This window comes from Mchenga conophoros, linkage group LG5 (assembly GCF_057382185.1).
Source record: "Mchenga conophoros isolate Kocher_MC1m ecotype Shallow Benthic linkage group LG5, M_conophoros_male_GT1.1, whole genome shotgun sequence".
NCBI classification, from domain to species: domain Eukaryota; kingdom Metazoa; phylum Chordata; class Actinopteri; order Cichliformes; family Cichlidae; genus Mchenga; species Mchenga conophoros.
The window spans coordinates 21,589,362-21,609,291 of NC_140530.1; the positions used below are offsets into that span (position 1 = coordinate 21,589,362).

Sequence of the window (19,930 nt, forward strand, 5' to 3'; positions counted from 1 at the left end):
CACTCACACCTCCATCTCTCCCTATGCATTGGCAAACGCTCCACTTCACGCTGATCCTTCCCCTCTACCACCCACACCGGGATAAGTCATCCCTGCCTCAGCATGTAAAGCCTAGTCTCATCTGAACAGTATCATTGCCTTCGAGGGTCTTATTCTTGATCTTTTCCTCTCCTGGCTGGCAGCAAACCTACCGCACAACTTGCCTACAACTATGAGTCTATATCGGTGTCTCACATGCACATACTCACACAGAGACCCCAGACAGAAATCACAATATACTCCTTTTCTTTTTATTCTTTTCTCCATTTGGAAATTGCAGGGTCAATATTTTCATTAATCACATTACTTGACATGATGCACCAAAATTTTTACTCTGCTTACAGGAATACACTGAATAAAACACAAGGTTTCACAATGGATACACGACTGACATTTTGCCCATTGCACTTACAACAGTGAATGACATTTTTCCAAATTTTTAGTTTCCTTTTTTTCCCGTTGCTTCCCTTCGTCACCTCGCGGATCACACCCACCAAACTAAAGACCTCCTGATAGTCTGACAAAGGCATTCTGCTCTGCAATTGCCACGGAGGTTTTTTTTTTCTCCTCGTTTAACAAATACAATATGTATAGAAACTCCACAGAGACTGGATATGTTTCTGAATACAAGGTTTGTTCCACTGTTGTAAACAGTCAATACAAGTCAGCCACATACACTATGCTTATGCAGTAATAATGATCATCGTCATCATTAGTTTTATCGTCATCATCCTCATTATTGTGATAATAAATATTCTTTTTATACACAAAAGTTGGCAGCAAATACGGCATGGGGATGCACATGACAGCCGTACTCGAAACTCAAAAGCTGTACAGAAGAATGACTTTATATTTACAGTAAGAATGTGAGAATGTGCCCGTCTGCCCTTCTGTTAATAATGTTCTGTTTAGTATCATGCGCCTCGCCGTCGCTCCTCACCGTGTTTTTATGCAAGTATTAACGTTGTTCAGAGAGAGGCACTGTCACGCAACCTCGATATTCCTGTGTTTCATCAAGCATCGAGTGCTGCCAGTCAGGCTTGTGCTTTCAAAATGACATGCCCTGATTTGTGAATGACTGGCTGAACATTTTACTCATTGTTATTCTCTACGTTGGCCTATGAACGTCAAGGTTTGTTAGGCAAACCTCGGTGAAATCATGCCTTACCTTTTTTTTTCCTTTTTTCCTTTTTTAAATTCAGGTACAACTTCCAAGAATATAGTTTCTAATCATGCACCTTTCCAATGGCTTGGCTGCTGAGTGGGTTAATCAACAATGAAATATCTGATAGAAGCATTCCATTCATCCTTACAGGTTATACTGACACCCAATATGTACATTGACACATATTAATGAGGAGTGCTGACCATCTGTATCACAGGTTTTATAGCAGCACAGACAGTCACTGCAAGCCAAACACTGAGGAGCCCAGGTCAGCCAAAACGCACAAAAACTGAATGAGGGCTTACGAACAGCCAGACAAAGCCAAGCAAACCCATGCTTCAAAGCAACATGATGGTGGACATTCATAAAACCGACAGTCTAACACAGTTTACCCTTTGGCAACAAGTCCCCCATGCGGGGAGTGAGGGGTCAAAACATGCCACAGAAAACAAAAACAAAAAAACAAACAAGAACTCTAGTTCAATATTCAAATTCATACAGACAAGTTGCTAAGTAAAAACGTTTTCAGTACTTTTTTTTTCTGCTTTCGTAGTTCATAATTCTCTTGTTTTCTTGTGAGTACAGTGATGATAATAAACTGTTTTAGGCTGAATCACTTCCAGGTTCAAAATGAGTCATTGCATAGAACATTTGAATTGATAATTGCTTTCGTCCTCTCCTGTATCTGTCTGTGAGTGTAGGTGTGTGTTTGTGTGTGTGTCCGCATGTGTGTACGTGTGTGTCTTTGTACAAATAGAGGCAGTGGCCCCAGCTTGTTAGTGAGATCATCTCGTTGGTTTATTGGTAACCTCATCAATCAGCAGGAGGTTAACAGGTCTATTTGGAGAGAACTCAATTAGCCTTGGCTCTGAAGTGTAACAGGGATGCAAAGTGTGTAACGTGTGCAGTATGTGTGTGCGTGTGTTTGCAGGAAATTGGTAGAGAGAGAGAAAGAGAAAGTGAGAGAAAGACAGAAAGAGAAAGTGAGAGTGTGTTCGTACCTGTCTGCATGCTCTTATGCGTCTGCATATACCATGCATGTTTGTACACGGTACTGTGATTGTAAACCCTCTGACAAATTGTATTACGGCTAGTTATTGACAGAAGTGTCTGATAATACCCTTCACTACTATAAACTACATTTATGTGCTATATAGCATTTTCTGCATGCTATTGCTTTTAAAAATGAATAAGCAAATTAGTTTGATGCGAGAAAACAGAGATTCAAATAAATACAAAGTGAAAAATAGATAATATAAATAAAAAGTTTTACCAAAGTAAACCACATAACAAAAAAAGTCACAGAAAAGTGATTCATTAAATACACAAAACAACAAATTTACATAATTATATCTCTTGTTTTGTCTTATGTACATACAGTAGTATACAGTGTAAAAACAAATGCGTGACAATATGAACGTTTTCAAACATATGAGGTATACAAGTAAAAACGTACCGAATAAGGCTCTTCCATTCAGTGAATATATCAGGCAAAAAAAAAGTGAAAAGAAACTAAAAGATGAGCCAAATCAATGAAAAGGATAAAGTCCCAGAATGCTCTGGGGCTGACTACAACGATGGCTTTGTGATGGCTAATAAAGAGCCGTGGCCATTCTTTCATTTGGTCCTCTCATCCGTGTGAATCTCACACATGTGGGCACACCGGTAGTAATTTCCCTTCCCTAAAAACCTACAGCTAATGACTAGCGGCATCTTCGAGGTGGTGAAAAAGTATTGATATGGGCTTTTTTTTCTCTTTTTTGCAGTTTTTCATTTGTGCGTGCATTCTCATGTCCACGTTTACACAATGCATTCTGTAGACACTGAAACAACAACAAAATAAAAGACAAATAAAAACACATTCAAAGACAGGGTCATTTTCCCTATACTGGAATGTACTGTAGAGATCAGAGAAACCAAGCCTTGAAGAGTTTTAGTGGCGTCATTAGGTTGGTCGTCATTGTCGTGATATGCAGGTTCTGCTCCAGGTATGTGGTGCCTTTTAGGGCTAAGATTGGTCTCTTTGGTACAAGGTAAAACCTATGAAATCTGACTTCTTTTTATTGATTTTCCACCATGTTTTGCATGAAAATACTCTGAAGGCATCAAAGTAGAATCAAGTATCCTTGAAAGACATGAGTGGTGTCACATTAAAACCCCTGTAGAGGGCGCTGTGAGGCTTTCTTCATTGAGCTGCTTCAAAGGAGGGACACGCAAGGATGAGCATGCTGACTTTCCCCTATGATATCCACCTGCCTCAGTTAGTGGGGCTTTTACTGTCACACAGATCCCAGGAGGACTTTTTCTTTTTTTAAAAAAGGATGGTAGGCATGACTTGCTCTTTCCAGTTTGCCTCATCCCCATTATCCACCTGAAATAGAGACAATGGAAATGTTAATGTTGGCAGAAATAAATGAAACCTTAATGCACAACAGATGCTAGTTAAATTAAAACAATACAGTTAAAAGAAAAATACCAAAAATGACGTTAAAAAAACCCATATTTTTGTAAAAAGCAATCACATAGTGACAGAGATTAAAGCTTTCTTTCTTCTGTTCATGTCACGACGCAGCCTGCCCACCACATCCTCCTTCACATGACACTCCAGCCTATCACAGCCCTGCTGGTCCTGGCAGTAATTCACTGAGCCACTGGGTCTGGTTTATCTCTACATTTCCCCTCTGACTCCTCAGAGTGGCAACCAACAGAGATGACCAACACGGTTGCTGACATCAATCCAAACTCGACAGCAGACAGAATCAAAGCTAAATGATAGATCTTCACTCAAATAAACTTCAACTTTGTCCCTGCGTGAGTTTTAACACAGGCAAAAGAGAAAAAAAAGCGAGCTTTGAAATCTGCTTTATTTGCACTTTTGCAATTCTGCTCCATTGAGCAGAATTTGTTCATTCTACCATGTAATGAATTACAATGAGTCATGAATCTGTGTCCCTACATGTGCTCTTGTCTCTGTGTGTCTTTGCGTGTGTGCAACTAAAGCCACGCCACAGTTAGCTTTCGCTGGCTAATTATAGCCCAGTGTGCTTGGCCCAGATTATCGGAGGTGTGTTTAGTTAGGAGGTAAACTATTCTAGTGCAGACCTCACTTGCTCTTGGTTTCTGCCTATCATCTCTGCTACACAAACTTCAAGTGGACAGTAACAAAACTGTAAAAAAAAAAATGCACATGCAAAGAAAAGTTAATTAAACCAGCAACACAGGCATACATTCACACACAAGAACACAGATGTGCAGCATGTGAAAGTGACTTGCCGTTGGTCTAATGAGGCCTCAGATGTCTTCGCAATCATCATTCTGGGACCATAGTTCTGTATAAGCCTCCACTTACTTTCAGCCCTCTGCTCAGGACTTGTAACACTGTGCTGACGAAGCGATCGCCCTTATTTAATCCACTTCAGTCATGCGCCCATGTCTGGGGAATTGAGTGCTGACAAGGCATCCTTTGATTCCACCTCTGTTTAGCAATTCGGGGTAAAGGAGAGGTACCGCGAATCAGTTCAAATATACAATCAAGACATTTAATGAGTCATCACTTCACTTGAGTCTTCTCATTATGCAGACATGGACTATGCTAATCTATGTAAATATACCCTGATAGAACACTTAATCCATTAATCAAAGTGAGACAGCATTTTATGTTTTCACAGCTTGGAGTGTTGGTGTACCCCAAGAAAACCAAAACACAAACCTAAATGCATAAAAAATACCACCAATGATCAATAGCATAACATCTGCTGCATTTACTACATACAAAATTATCAAATCTTTCAATAAGTTACTATTATGACGTGGTTTTCGACTGCTTAGTGGTGCTTTGTCCCAAAAAAATAAAAAAATAAAAATCAAAGTCGACCTGTTACGATTCCCTTTCAAATGTACACTGTTAAAATGTTGACGCTCACATTAAACATAACAAAATTCAGACAATGAGGCCAGTGTATGTGTAAGTATTTTCTTATTCAGCCTTTTTTCAAGCAGACAATTAATAAATACATTGGAGCGTTAAACCCTTTAAATCTCTTTCAAACTTGTCCTAAAAGTAGAGATACTCACTGATGCATTCAGCATTCCTCCCTGTCCTCTAAAAAGTGAAATGTATTAAAGCAGTTTCATAGGTTTTTCCAGTACAAAGCTACCAATCCAACTTATTTCCACTCTGCAAACCCTGGAAAAAAGCAGCACAGTAGAAAGAAAATGAACATGTTAAATAATAACCACACATATTTCCCTTTTCTAAGCAGTAACTATTCAAAATTTGGAAGTGTTCCATCATTTCTGTTGACAGATGTCAGCCCGTCATCATTTCTCTAACGCAATCCGTGCTTCTAACATAACAGCTTGAAAAACAACAAAAATGTATACATTTTTATAATTTCAACAAGTCTCTTATTAAGAACTACAGTTTCATTACCCTCCTCTCTACAGTTCACCAGAATGAAGTGAACTTCTTCCCAAGGCCGGACAAAGCTGCAAGAATGACAAAAGAGAAGAAGGCAAATATGAAAAAACAAGAAAATCCAAGAGCTTAGTTTTAGCTGTAATAAATTTCTCTGTTTTACCATATCATAGCAAAACTAAACCTAAAGGAAAACTCTATTTCAATAAATCAAAGTATTAATGAGAGTACCATCTCCCAGTTTTCCTGCTTGCTCTGCAGCTCCTCCTTGCAGTATTTTGGTGAGAACATTCTCCCCTTCAGCAGGTGCCTGGCCTGCTGTAGCGCTGCCTATACCTCCCGGTTTGCTACCGATCCCAACGGGGGCAGCCTTGGAGCCTACAAACAACAACAACAAAAAATCTAAATCATCATGTACTGTGTGCCATATTTTTGCCTGTGGCGGTGGTTATGGCATCTTGACAGTGATACTATGACGTACCAATGCCTGTTAGAGGTGGCGTGGCTATTTTGGTAGGCTGAGGTGCTATTGGGATTCCTGCTGTAGGTTTCATTCCTGTGGCAGCTGCTGCAGGCGTGGTATCCATTTTTGCCTGAACAAAAATCAAGACAAATACTGAGTACGGGGAAACTGAAACTACTGAGTGGATTTCTGAGTGAGTCACGTTGTTCTCACACTTGCATTTCAGCAACAGCATCAAACAACAGCTTTATCCATAGTGGCATTTGGAACCGTTTTTGAAAGCTGAATAGGACACACCAGTGCAATTCACTGCTTATAATTATTATATCATCATAAAAGGCTTCTGTGGATTATTTAGAAAACACAACTACTTAAAATATGTCGCCATAAAAACATGTATGTTGTTGTATATGGGGAAAGCAAGGCCAGGTGTAGCTCTACTTACCGCTGCAGGTGGTTGCCCTGCTGCCGACCCTACTCCAGGCTGTCGTCCCTGTGCTGGAGCTTGGCCAGCTTTTGGCTGCTGCTGTGCTGGTCCAGCCCCTGCACTTGTTGGTATAGGCTGACTGCTTTGTATCTGGCCTTGCTGCAGCGGTTGCTGCTGCTGCTGCTGCTGTTGTTGCTGTTGTTGCTGCTGCTGCTGTGCATTCTGCTGATGGTGCTGCTGCTGAGCATGTTGGGTACCATCAAGTGGCTCAGAGCCTGGATGCCTCCCCGACTGGTCCTGCCCACCTGACCGCTGCTGTCCAGAATGGCCCTGAGAGGTCTGCTGTTGCTGTGGTTTAGGCCCTGTTGCAGTGGGATCCTGTCTCCGGGACGTTGAGCGATCTCCTTGTCCCCTCTGACTCCTTCCTGCAGTGCCATGGTGATGACCGGAGTCACGAGAGAAGTCTCCTGAGTTCCGAGGGCTTCCCTGGGCAGAACGTGAGTCTGCACCGCTCCTTCTTTGTAAAGATGAGGAACTCCGGCCATCAGAACGGCCAGATGGGTCTTTGGGGTGTGTCCTGGAAGACCGAGAGGACCTGGAGTCTTCTGTGGAGTGGCGGGAAGAGCTGTGTCTGCCAGGGGTGCTGCTGTGGTGACGGTGGTCCCGTGGTGTGGAGGATGAGTGGCGTTGGTTGTACTCATCCTGTGGACCGTATTCCTCTGGAGGCTCGTCGTAATCATGGTAAGTATGTTTACTACGTCTGCCTGTGGACGAGTGACTCCCGCCTCCATGATGTCTTGAGCGATCAGAACGAGCCTCCCGTGGTTTCTCAAACCAGTCAGTCTCCTCTTGACCCAAATGATAGGCTTTTCAAAAATCAATACAGACATGATCAGTCAATGTCAGTGGTATTGCTTTGGCGGGTGGAGTAGCATGCAGACTGATGACATGCAAAATATCTGTAAAGCCATGCTCCATATTCCAGAGCCATGCAGATGTTTAAAAAAAACAAAAGGAAAAAAAGAAGCAGCATTCACGGCCCACCTCATACATAAAAACTATGCATGCAAAACATGAATATAAAACATTTTTGGCATTGTTTGTCAAAGGAAAAAAAATAAATAAATCAAAATAAAAATGGTGATGTTCTCCAAACTTGGCATGCAGTCTTTTCAGCACAGAGGAACAAACTACAGCACAAATAATTCAGCACCAGTTACCTTCACTGTCAGAAACAGCACAATGCATGTCATCTACAAGATAAGGGTCATCTGGTTTATAGACATGACTCCTGGGCAGGTCCTTCTTATGATGGTCCTGTACATCTGGAAGTGAATGGCTGGAGCCGTACTGGTTTCGCACGTCATGGGCTTCTGATATGCCAGAGCTTCTTCCCATGCCGACAGGCTTTCCAACCGGACTGAGCGGGCTCTCCTCTTCTGAATTCTGGCGCATAGGAGGCCTTCCACTGCGGCTGCTTCTTTGAGATCGCTCCATAGCATCTCTTTCATACGATTTACTCCGGTGCCCTGTGGCATCTCTGGAAGAAATCTTGTCCATACCATATCCTGTAGACCTGGACCTACCAGAGCTATACATGCGGTCCTCTTCCTCAAGACCTTCACGACTGGTGCCATAATATTTCTGCTGGTCGTATGCACTTTTCTTCATCCCGTAGGTGGCATCATCCTGAAGCTTCTTGGATCTGGACACCACTGTACAGGAACCCCCCGTTGATGTTGTCATTGTGTAAGAGGCAAGGTCAGACTCCACATCCCGTGCTTCTTCAATAGGGGAGAATTTTGAAATTTTCTGCTCCATTCCCTGCTTCCTGTGTTTACTACGTTTAGAGGAGACTACGGCAGGGGCAAGATTCTTGGAAGTTAATTTGTGGCTGCTAGAGCTGCTGCGTGATGAGTGTTTATAATCATCATAGTAATAGGAAGAGCCTCCACTCACTGTGGTGCCAGTGCGACTGTCCACTGTGGTCTGGTAACCTGTGGAACTTATAGGTTTGCCATAAGCGTCCACGGGCTCATCATCTGGCCTGCCATATGCACTTCCTCGAGCGGGGCCATTCTCACTACGATACCGCCCTCCGACTGGATGACCCAGAGCATCTGTGGGTTGCCCACTGTCTTTTGTCAGCTCGCTGATGTCATCGATCATGACATAGTTCCTAGGAATACTCTGCTCTAAGTTAGAAGTGTAGAGACCATCTGTAGCATAAGCAGATGTGGGGCTCTCCACAGAATGAGTCAGGCCTGGCTCAGGTGGGCGGTATTGTCCATATGCATTGCCATAAGCTGAACCATAGCTGCTATCTGGAGCTGATGTAGCCACAGATACTGCAGGGTTGCTGATGACCTCATAATTGGTGGGAAGCTTTTGTTCAAGGTCAGCCAAAGATGTTTGCCTTGGTCTTTGATGGACTGTGAGAATCTCAGCCTGGGGCTGATAGGAGAGGCCAGGCTGGTAGGAACTGTGAGTGGGATAAGGAAGGCTCTGTCCTGGCATAGGTTGAGCAGGTGAATGGAAGCCCTGGTGACCATGCTGTTGCATGCCAATGTCTGTCTGATAAGAGGACTGGCCATACATGCGTGAGGAATAAGTTCCCTGGTTCTGATATCCAGGGCCTGGTGGGGGATGTGGCTGGAATGTTCCAGGCTGGGGTGCAGAGGATGAAGGGTACTGAGGAGGCTGGAAACCTATCTGTTGGTAAGTGGAGCCTGGTTGCTGTGTAGATGTTTGAGGGTATGGATAAGACATATAAGATGAAGTTGAGGGATACTGGGAAGTTGCAGTGAGATCATTCGTAAACTGACTCAGTGGGGCAGTGCTGGGCCTTGTCAGCAAACCATTAGCGTCAAAGGTTCCAGTTGCAGCTGCCATCCTAAGGTTATTGAGCTCGCTGTCTGACATGTAGTCTCGGGCATCACCCATACATCGCAGGTAGGCCAATTCTCTCCTCTCTCTCTCTTTCACCATAGTCTCCTTTCGTTGTGTAATGCCTAGCTCCAAATAGCGTAGCTTGGCATCAATCTCTTTTTCTTCTTCCTCCAGTTCAGCCTGCTGCTTACGAAGCTTCGACGACTCTTGTTCCACAGCTTTTAGTTCGCTCAGAAGGCCAGCCTTGGTGACACCCTGGGCGGGTCTTGGAAGGACCCTCTGGTGCATGCCAGGAGAGCTGTACATTTGTGCTGGAGTAACAATGGGAAGTGGAGTCTCCTCTGGAGGGGGGCTGGGGAGAGTCCTCTTTATTTTCCTCATCAGAGAGTTCTGCTGCTGCTGCAGGGAGGCCATCTGCTAGGAGGGGCAGATACACATCAGCAAACACGGAGCTATAAACAGAATGTGTTTATGTAAATTAAACTCATTACTGTACACTTAGTACTCATAGAGAAGCTGCACACAATTTCATCTCTACACCGAAGCAAAGAACTATTAAGCCCTGTGTTTTGTCAGACTCCCTGACGTTAATTGAGCTATGTACTATGAGAGCCTGAAATTCATCAGTATTTTAATTAATATGGTTTAATTTTATTAAAACGTTCCACTGAAGCCAGAAATTGTAATTGAAATTTTTCATGTTATGCCAGGTTAATAATTTTAATAAAATGTTTAGAACTAAAAGTCAACACAGAGCACCAAGCTATATCACACTACATAAAAATGTTCAAATGTAACCATGTTGTTTATTAAAACAGTAATATTAAAACCACTGTTACTGTAATGAACTAAGCATTAGTCTACAAAGCTATTATCTTAAAATAACAGCAATTTTTCTAAATTTAAGGCCCATAAAGGTCAATGACAAAATTTTTGATGAAATATAATGTTGAACAAATTCTGTGTTTTAGCAGTTTAGTATATGTAAAGATAAGCAGATGATGGTTAGACATACTTTTCAAGGAGAATAAAATGAAGAATAAAATGAAGCAAATGTCTTCTGATTTCACTCCAAATGTAGTTTCAGAAAAATGCTAATTTTCCCTTTACTGCTTTGATAGTTGCTGTGGCTGGACTTCTTTTACAAGACATAAATATTTATGCGCCTCATGCAAGTAAGAACAGTGAAACATAACAAATAAAACACAGTTTAAAAAGATATCTATGCTAGTCTTTTACTTACAAAACATTTGTGCTTCGTTGATCCATGATGGAGGGTTTTTTTTAGTATCCACAAGAGAATCGAGTTTTAAATGTTAACACTAAAGATTAGAGGTATGTATATGAAAAAGACTTGGTCTAAGTGCAGAGCGATATTAATTTATTTTGACCAGCTGCTAACAATTAGGGAGCGAGCAAGGCAGCGGTGGGATTACTTCACATTGTGTCTCCCTGTGGCAAAACTTTAGGGTTTACCAAAAATAGAAAACGTGGCAAATAGAGAGAGAGACAAACGGACTAAAAATGTATAAATGGAGAAGATAGGGGAGGAGACGTAGCAGAAAAGCTTTTCTGATTTTGCCATCTGCTCTTATGAGATCATTCTGGTACTCTGTCAATGCCAGATCCTGTGTGATTATCCATGTTCATGTCCACACAAAGCATCCGAGACATCCTGGATACATATTAAAGGAAAAGCCTGAACCTTTGACCTTGCAGTCAGGGGATATACTGGCTCTGTTATGCAAATTAATATAAGAACTGTTATAATCACCTTTATCCTTTGATGGAGCATTTCTGTCCTGATGGGACAGGTTTGACCAGTATGAAAATGATGTGGATGATATTCTATGGCTTTAAAAGTCTTCAAATCTAAATTGAGTTGATTTTCGACCAGTTTGTTGTACATCGCTCTCCACCTCCCTTTTTTAAACACCAAATGAAGGGAAAATATTCTGGAAGAATTGTGTTCATCCTTACCATAAAATCTCAACCTTGGAAAATGAACTCCAAGGTGCACTGAAGCAGCTTTGACAGCATATGTTGGCGTAAACTGTGTGTGTGTGTGTGTGTGTGTGTGTGTGTGTGTGTGTGTGTGTGTGTGTGTGTGTGTGTGTGTGTGTGTGTATTTTTTAATTCACGTAATGAAGTTTTAGTTTTATAGTGTAGAAAAGCACTATGTGACTTCAAATAGCCCCCAAAAGGTGCTCCTTTTATTTGATTGTATCTGTGCTAATAGGCTCTAGTAACTATAGAATAAATTAGTCTTGAATGTGTAACACTAATAACCACACATTAGTTTAACTAGTTTCTAAAGTCAGATTTGTCTTGTGATTATACTCTTCAAACAGGCATTTAAATTTTTAGAATTCTACTAGTTCTTTGTTGTGTATAAACACTGATATGTTACATGCATGATAAACTCTGTTTAAACAAAAGGTTATGATTTTGTACCTGACTGTTGGACACAGCTTGTTGGTGATATGGGGAGAACCTGGTCTTGACAGGGTCCTCTGATGTAGGACTGAGAGGCTTTGGATCCGACATCGAACGCTGCACACTTTTTATGGGTCTTGGTAGAGTCTGGTGGCGTTGGGGTGACTCGGCGGTGAAGGCCTTTTGCTGGGGCGTTACGTGGGCCTTGTTAAGCTTCTCCTGTGAGGCAAATGTTGTCTCTAGCATGCGATGAGGAGACAGCGGAGATACAGGGGAGTATAGCACTTGGGGAGATTTGGGGGGCTGGCGAGAATGAGACTCATTCTGTTGCTGCTGATAGCCGATTTCCAAGGGGTCTGGTTTCCTCCTCTCAAACTTAACAACTCCTTGGAGTCTAGGGGAGATTGGGTCAGATGTGTTTGCTCCTACTATATGCAGACTTGTTGAGTAGGGGCTGATAGTTGTGGGCACACTTAGCTGAGGGGCGACCACTCCCTGGGAATGAGACTCTGGTTCTGTCTGGCAGGCCAGACTCTCTCCTTTGTGCGTTCTTTCAGGAGCCGCAATGTAATGTAACAGGTCAACCTTTGAGGTTTCTGCCACTGTAATGTGGATTGCAGGCGAAACCCTGCCTAGTTGGTCAGGTTCTGTTTGGCATGATGAATCATTTGTGGTCTGAATAGCTATGCTTGCAGAAACCACTTTGGATGATCCTTCAGATTTAGCCTCACCGCTAGATTCAGAGTGCTTGGATGCACGTGATCGCCTGCGCCTTACGGGCTGCTGGTCCCATTCTGCCTGGTCCTCCTCATCAGTCTGTACACTGCAGTCTGCAATTCGCCGAGTTCTCCTGCGCCTGTTCATGAATCTTTCCTCTCCATCTTCGTCATCTGTTTGCACACAGCTGTCTGTAATCCTTTTCACAGAGTCCTCCTCTGAGCCATCCCTCAGCCGAGGCATGGAATTCTGCTTTTTCATAATCTTAGAGTCAACCTGTTTGTCACTGCTTTTTAAAGACATTTCAGAGGCTGAACTATGAATAGGTCGAGCTGCCACCACGGCTTGGACCAGCTGTCCATCTTGCCAAAACTGAACACTCTGTCCATCTTGCTGAATAACTCTACCACTTTGGTCACAAATAATAAACCCTTGAGGGGGACCTCCTCCAACAACAACACCTTGTATAGCACCTTGGGCAGATGTTGCTGCTGCTGCAGCTGCAGCAGATGCAGCAGCAGCTTCAGCCGCCACAGCTGCCGCTGCTGCCTCCACTGCTGCTGTCTTTTGCCTTTTCTGCTCCTCCAACTGCTGCTGGAGCTGCTGCTGTAATGACTGGATTTGCTCAAGCTGCATTCTCTGTTGAGCTAGTTGTTCCCTTTGCATAATGAGCTGCGTTTCGCGCTCAGCTTGCTGCTGCTGTAGGACTTGCTGTTTGATCGTCTGCAACTCTTGGATCTCACGCTGAACCAGGAGCTGTTCTTTTTCTCTGTGACGCTGAAGCTCCATACGATCTCTTTCAAGCTCCTCTTGCAGACGTAACTGTCGTAATTTCTCTAGTTCAACCCGTTCTCGTTCTAACTGCAGCATGTGCTCTTGTTGCTGACTCAGTCTCTCATCTTCCTTACCTTTCTGAGCATCTGTGGGTGGAGAAAGTTTGGAGCTTGGTGCTTGTGCAGAACCATGTGGTGGTGCTTGCGAGTGACTTTGCGGCAAAACTAACTGTTGAGGCTGACTGACAGGTTGTGCTTGAGTTTGGGTTTGAGTGAGGGATAAAGGCTCAGTTTGAGCAGGCAACTGCTGTGCCTGCACTGGCTGGACAGTTGGAGGCTGGCTTTGAGCTTGAGAGAGAGCTGTAATACTCTGCGATGAGAGCTTAGAGTGGTCTATTTGATGATCAGCTGTTGTGTACATCCCAGTGGCAACAACACTTTGTACTGCAGTTTGTGATGGTGCAATTGTTGTAACTGTTTGTGGAGCAACTGTTGTTAAAGGCTTTCCAAGGTACATTGGAGTTTCTTGGTGGGAGCTGCTTACCACGGGCATACCTCCTGATGGTGTGGCAGACGTTTGATATTGGTTTGGAGGAGGGTATGAATATGCTCCCTGCGTGGACAGAGGCATCCTGGGAGTCAACTGAGGCAACCTTGTAAGACTAGCCAATGGTACAGCAGTTACACCTGTAGGGTACGATCTGTAAATTCCTCTCGGCATGGGGCGCAGGACAGAGGCAGGCTGTGTAGTAATTGGCAAGGTAGAGGCAATGGGAGCATTTATGGTAGAATATATCATTCCATCACCTCCCCTCAAAGCAGCAGGGTACAAGGCGCGTATACTAGCTTGTCTAGCATTTATTAGATTTGTTAGGGTTTGGCCATTTGCTGTTGGTCTTCCATCTGGTCCATAGAGTAAATTTGCTCTTATTGATGCTAAGCTTTGCTGGAGATTTAACTTTGCTAAAGGTCCACCCCTTCCTGCCCCATATGGTAATTCTGCATTAGTTCCATACCGGTTCCCATACTGATCCACTGTGTTAAGAGCTGCACACATGCGACTGATCTCCCTGGCAGTGGTCGCACTATACTGAGCCAAATTGGAGTCCTGTGATACTGTTAGGTCACGTGAACTGTAGGCATAGTCTGAACTGATATTTGACATGGAGCCATATCGGCGAAGGGGTAACGAAGGGCCTCCGAGATCTCCTTGGTGACGCAAGTCTGTGTAGGAACCATACTGTGCTCCCATGCCAAGGTATCCACCTTCATAAACCTGATTTATACTGCTAAGATCTACTGCCATACCACCCTGGAGATTATTCTGGTAGTGGCTAGCATCAGTCATGGAAGGCAGATTAGTATCCGACATGGATGGCTGTATTCTTCCTGAGGGGACTATGGGTGTTTGGTATGCTTTATGTTCGTCTGTCATTCCTTGTGTAACTTGAGGCTGGTGTTGTTGTTGTTGGCTAATGCTGTAGTGAGGTGACTGGGGAGGATGGGCTGCTTGAGAGCTTTCAGTGGTCGTGTTTTTATCTGAGGATACTGTGGTAGACTTCTGAGTGAGTGACCCTGAACAGGAACCACCAAAGGGCAATTTGTAAACAACATCACAACAAGCCACCTGGTTTTCTGGTTTGATCTGTCCAGTAAGATCCAAGACCTGAGGAGGGGGAGGAGGTTCCTCTCGCTTTATCAGTTGAGTCACTGTGCCACTTTGTGATGGATTACTCTCATCAAGGTGCACCATCATCACATGGGGCTTACCTGTGGACAGGTTCATTACTGTTGGCTTATTTTTTAGTTCTAAGGCAACTCCACCATACAATTCGTGGGGAATATTAGAAGCAGGAGCCCCAGAAACTGATGGTGGAGCCAGTGGGGAGACTCTAGGTATGGCACTAGCAGTCACTCCAGGCTGGGCACTGCTTGTCTGGTTCACTACAAGGTCTTTTTTTATCAGCAGTGGCTGGACTTGATTAGCCAAATTATAACGAGCAAAAGAGGATTGCTGCTGGTGCTGCTGGAGCTGTTGTTCCAGAAGCTGTTGCTGCTGAAGCAGCTTCTGCTGCTGTAACTGCAGTTGTTGCTGTTGTATACCCAGATTCTCCAGACAGGCATCAATTTTGGGAATAGATGGGTCTGTGATTGGTGGCTTACTTTGGGTTAAACAGACAGCTGATCCAACACCTTGCCCAAGATCCACACGGTTTTGTAATGGATCTCCATACACGACAGGCTGCTTTGGTTGGGATATGAATGTTGAACCTGCGACTGTGACACTCACTGTGGTTGGCGTTGATACAGATACGTGTGGTTGCTCTTGTGCATTTAGGTTCATGATAAGAGGTTGCACTGCTGTGTGTCTACCAGCCGGCTGCTCTGCTCCTAAAGAGTATCGTCTCGTGTCAGAGGCAAGGGATGTTAGGTCCATTCCCTGGTCTGTCATTATAATTGGAGCTGGCCTCATTGGGGCCCTCAAATCCACAATATTAGTTCCAAGAAGTGTTTCACCCTGACCTACAACCTTTGAAGTGCCTTGAATATTTGAAATTTTACCTAGCGATATCTCCACAGATCCAGCACTTATACCAACATTAACTTTTTCAACATTCTGAGCCATCTGAGAAGAATGTTTCAGGGACTGTTGAGATGGGTGTTTTTGAGGTGATGTTGGCGAACTTGTCGAAGAGGGATGCGAGCTGTAAAGTGTTTTACAACTTGCTTGTGTTGGTGATGACAAAGGCGAAGTGGAAGAATTTACAGTAAGTGGCTTGGCAGGACTAGTTGTTTCTGAACCGAGAGTTATCACCATCACCGGTGAATCTTGGGAGGACTGCTGTCGTATGAGACGTGGCGAAACTGCTCTTTGAGGTGCCTGAGCCCCATGGGATGCTGCAGCTGATGTAGGACCACCAGGCACAGATGGCAGTTGCCTGCCGCCACTACTAGTGGATCGCACAGATGGGGCATGAGTTGGACTTTGTACTGGAGAAGCAGTGGGAGAGACTGGGGGGCTAGGCCCTTTGAAAAGGGAAAAGACTCTGGAGGTCAGGGAGGATGTTCCAGGGTCAGATGGTGCCTGTGTTGGCCTCTGGGAGCCTACCTTGGTGCCAGCAGGTACCGGGCCACCTGTTTGGCGATTTGTCACAGTATGACTCACAGCTTTTGTTGTGGCAACTCCAACAACACCTTCAATTTTGGCACTCTGTGTCATCATCCTGTTTTGTGTTTCTTTTGATAGATGCTGTGCTGCATGAATACCTGGAATTCTTGGATCACTGCCTGTTGTAGAGAAGGACATAGGTGCAGTAACCTGTGTTGGGCTTGAGCCAGGGGTGAGTGCAGTTCCAGCTTCAAGATGATGCTTATCATCAGACTGAGAGGTACTTTTCCGCTGATTAACAGCTTGCCCCTGCCTCTGCATGAGCTGTGCTTTCTTCATCATCTCCTCGTACACTTCCTCTGCACTTTTCAGTGTTTTATCAGATGGTAAAACTGCTGTCTTTTCTGTTGGAGAGTAGAGAGAAGTAAAGGTTGGAAGGTTATACTCATTTCCTGATTTGTAAAGCTTTCCACCAATTATCTCAAAGCCTTCTGCCTCAGAGTCCATAGAAGGTGAGTACTCCGAACATGACGATCTGTGAAGTTCCTCCATCTCAGCAGCCTGCCTCAGCTCCTCTGTTGGTGATGCATCCTCGATAGGAGAGAGATTACTTGGAGGAGTTTTGGACCTTTCTCTGCGTCTTTGGGCTCGTAGCTCTTCTTTATCCCTTTTTGTTTTTCGGGCAGTACTTCTGATCCTCTGTTGCTCTAAATCTCTCATTTGCTCCTGTTCTCTAAGTAGTTCTTCCTCCTCTCTAAGCTCATCCTCCTCAGATGAGTCCTCAATGGTTGGCAGCAGGGGCCCATGGGAACGATGGCGAGCCTTTCTCTGCTGCTTAGCCTCCTCTAGTCGTGCCCTACGGCTAGGGCTGCTGTCACTGTCATCCTCCATGGATGACACAGATGTGGGGGATGTTCCAGAGGTGTAGCTGGGGGTGGTGGCAGGCAGAGTTGATGAATACTCTCCTTTAGACCGCTCCTCTGGAGACCCAGTCAGACTTTCCATCTCTAGCTCTGGTTCTCTTAGGTCATGCTCAGTACTGAGCTCCATGTCTCGATTGTAGCTGTTGGTGTTATTTAGCTCAATGGTTTTAAAGCGGCGAAGGCCTCCAGCGATCACAACGTCTTCTTCTTCATTTGCCTTATAAGCCCCTTCTGAAACCTTGGCGTCATCCTCAAAACTATTAGAATGATGAGAGAGTCGTCGCCTCTCTTTGTTTAAGTCTCCACTTGTTTTATGTGACTTTTTTACTTTCTGATTTCCATAATCTTCTAAATCTTCTTCATCAGCACTCATCTCCATAATTTGCCTCCTCATGTATTCTTCATCTGTTAAATCTTTATGTGACTTCTTCTGTCTTACTGGCAATGGTGAGAGACCACTTTCACTGCTGTCCTCCACGTAATCATGCCGAAGCTTACAACTGAGGTCATCTTCTGATTCATCTCTTGCTGCATCGTCATCGGGACTGATGTCCTGTCCTACCGACAGTGAATGTGGCCTGTGCTTCTGATCTGAAGTACTCTTTGACTCCAACAGAGGTTTCATGGAGCTCTCCAGCTTGGTGATTTCTGAGGGGATGGAGGCACCTCTTTCACTGAGCTTGATTCCTTCTTCCCGAATCTGACCAGTAATTTCCCCATGAGAACTGGAGATGCCATCTGAAGAGTATCCAGTGTCACTTAAACTCTGAGAACTTGATTTGTTGGAATCCTAAGAAAAGAGAGGAAGAAGAGAAGAGGTCAGAAGCAAAAAAGACATACTTTTTTCCTGTAATTAATTAATGAAAAAGTATATTACAAGCTTCAGTGCACATCTTGTATCCAACTATTTCATCCAGCTCATCAGTGACATTTCTATGAGCATTTTTGAAATGCTTAGGAGTAAAATTAATTCACTACACCTAATAAAGATGAAATAGTCTCTAATAGTAATATATTAGAGAATAATTAACTTGGAAATAACATATCCGTAAAGAGACAGTTCACCCCAAAATAACAATTCTTACTTCGTGGCGCACAAAGCACCAAAAAAAGTTGTCTTGATACATGTTTTTTTTGGGTGGCAGGCAAAAAAGGTTAATTTGAAAATCCAGGAGCTATGTCTCTTTCTAGAATGTATGACTGCACAACTAAAAAAAGACCACCGACCTTGGTGGGAGTAGTTCATTCTAGGAACTACATTCTTTTTATTGAACTACACATGCAAATAAAAAGAAACTATACATGCTGCCACACTGTCACAACTACAAGCCTCACAGCACAGGTAAATGTGATGCAGGTGGTGGATGCAGTGGGGTAGAAAGAAAAAAACTTCTTGAAAGTGATTAGTGCTGGATTCACTATTTATTTAGAGTAACCAGGTCATGATGTTGAGAAACAGACTTTATTAGGGTTGAGTTTTGAGCACCACTTGGTAAGTGGCAGTTAGCTCCTTGATATTCACCAAACTATATGGTGAAAAAAAGTGGGCAGCTCGCACTAAGTTTAGATGGAAAGTCAGCACTATAGGCCAGAGGAAACATAAATTTGTCTTTTTTATGTGTGAACTGTTTCTTCAATCAAACAACCAGATATATTAACATTTTAGGTTAAAATCAACCCAAATATTTACACTTTATTTCTTTTTGGTTTTAGAAATTAGGCAAATTTGCAAAAGTTGCCATTTAGAAATATTTATGCATTTGTACTTGTACTTGGAAAAAAAGACCAACTTAACTGCAAAATGTTTCTGTCTTATAGAAAAGAAAAAAGAAAACAAAATAATTAGTGTCATTAGTAATGAATTATTTCATAGTTTATTATGGCTGTTGACTGTCTCGTCTTGATTTGGGTTGAGTTTGCCTTTCAGCATTATGTACACACAGATGGATAAATACACTGACACAGCATGACTATAACAGACAGTTGAACATACAAACAATTACGGACAAATGTCATTTGATTACATGCTTCATTGCCATCTTTGATGCATTCTCCATTGCATTCTTCCAACCGCTGAAGAATAACGAACATGCTTAGAATGCTTAAAATATCATCACGTGTCACATTAAACAAACACAAAAAAAGTTCAAGAAAACCTGCAAATAAAATAAAAGTGGACAAAACATGGCTGCAGAACGAAGGCATGATCTGAATGTAAGAAATGGCTCCTGAGACCAATGATGACGATCATAAGGATGAGGATGAAAATGACATAGATGGTGATGTTAAGGACATCATGATGATGAAAAAAGTCCATTAAAAGGAAATCATCTCACTACCAAGTGAAGGAATTTCTGTATCTCTATCTGTTCTTTGCCTCTCTCAAATGTAGTTTCTCACATTTATTTTCTCCACACGAGGTGACCTTAAAGTTGACGTCACCCTCCTCCGTGCCTTCTTAATGATGTCACTGGTCTTGATATCATAATAATTCCTAAATAAAACTGATGCTGACAACTACCTTTTCGTGACAGCACTACTCTATTTTATGCAAAAGATGTTATGATATAGC

The 19,930-nt window shown here is 43.2% G+C and overlaps 1 protein-coding gene across 4 annotated transcripts in view; it reads right to left on the reverse strand.

Moving 5' to 3' along the window:
- Positions 1-268: 268 nt before the first annotated feature.
- bsnb (bassoon (presynaptic cytomatrix protein) b) overlaps positions 269-19,930 on the reverse strand; it is a 79,042-nt gene continuing 59,380 nt past the window's right edge. For 2 of the 4 annotated variants that reach the window (XM_085274183.1, XM_085274180.1), the window contains exons 5-13: positions 11,855-18,148; positions 7,732-9,817; positions 6,530-7,377; positions 6,103-6,214; positions 5,853-5,999; positions 5,637-5,692; positions 5,279-5,390; positions 4,478-4,679; positions 269-3,575 (exon numbers count right to left, since the gene is read on the reverse strand). In XM_085274183.1, coding sequence (XP_085130309.1) covers positions 5,652-5,692; positions 5,853-5,999; positions 6,103-6,214; positions 6,530-7,377; positions 7,732-9,817; positions 11,855-18,148 — 9,528 coding nt within the window. In that variant the 3' untranslated portion in view covers positions 269-3,575; positions 4,478-4,679; positions 5,279-5,390; positions 5,637-5,651. The remainder of the gene's footprint in view (positions 3,576-4,477; positions 4,680-5,278; positions 5,391-5,636; positions 5,693-5,852; positions 6,000-6,102; positions 6,215-6,529; positions 7,378-7,731; positions 9,818-11,854; positions 18,149-19,930) is intronic. The other 2 variants (XM_085274182.1, XM_085274181.1) reach the window with 2 other exon arrangements.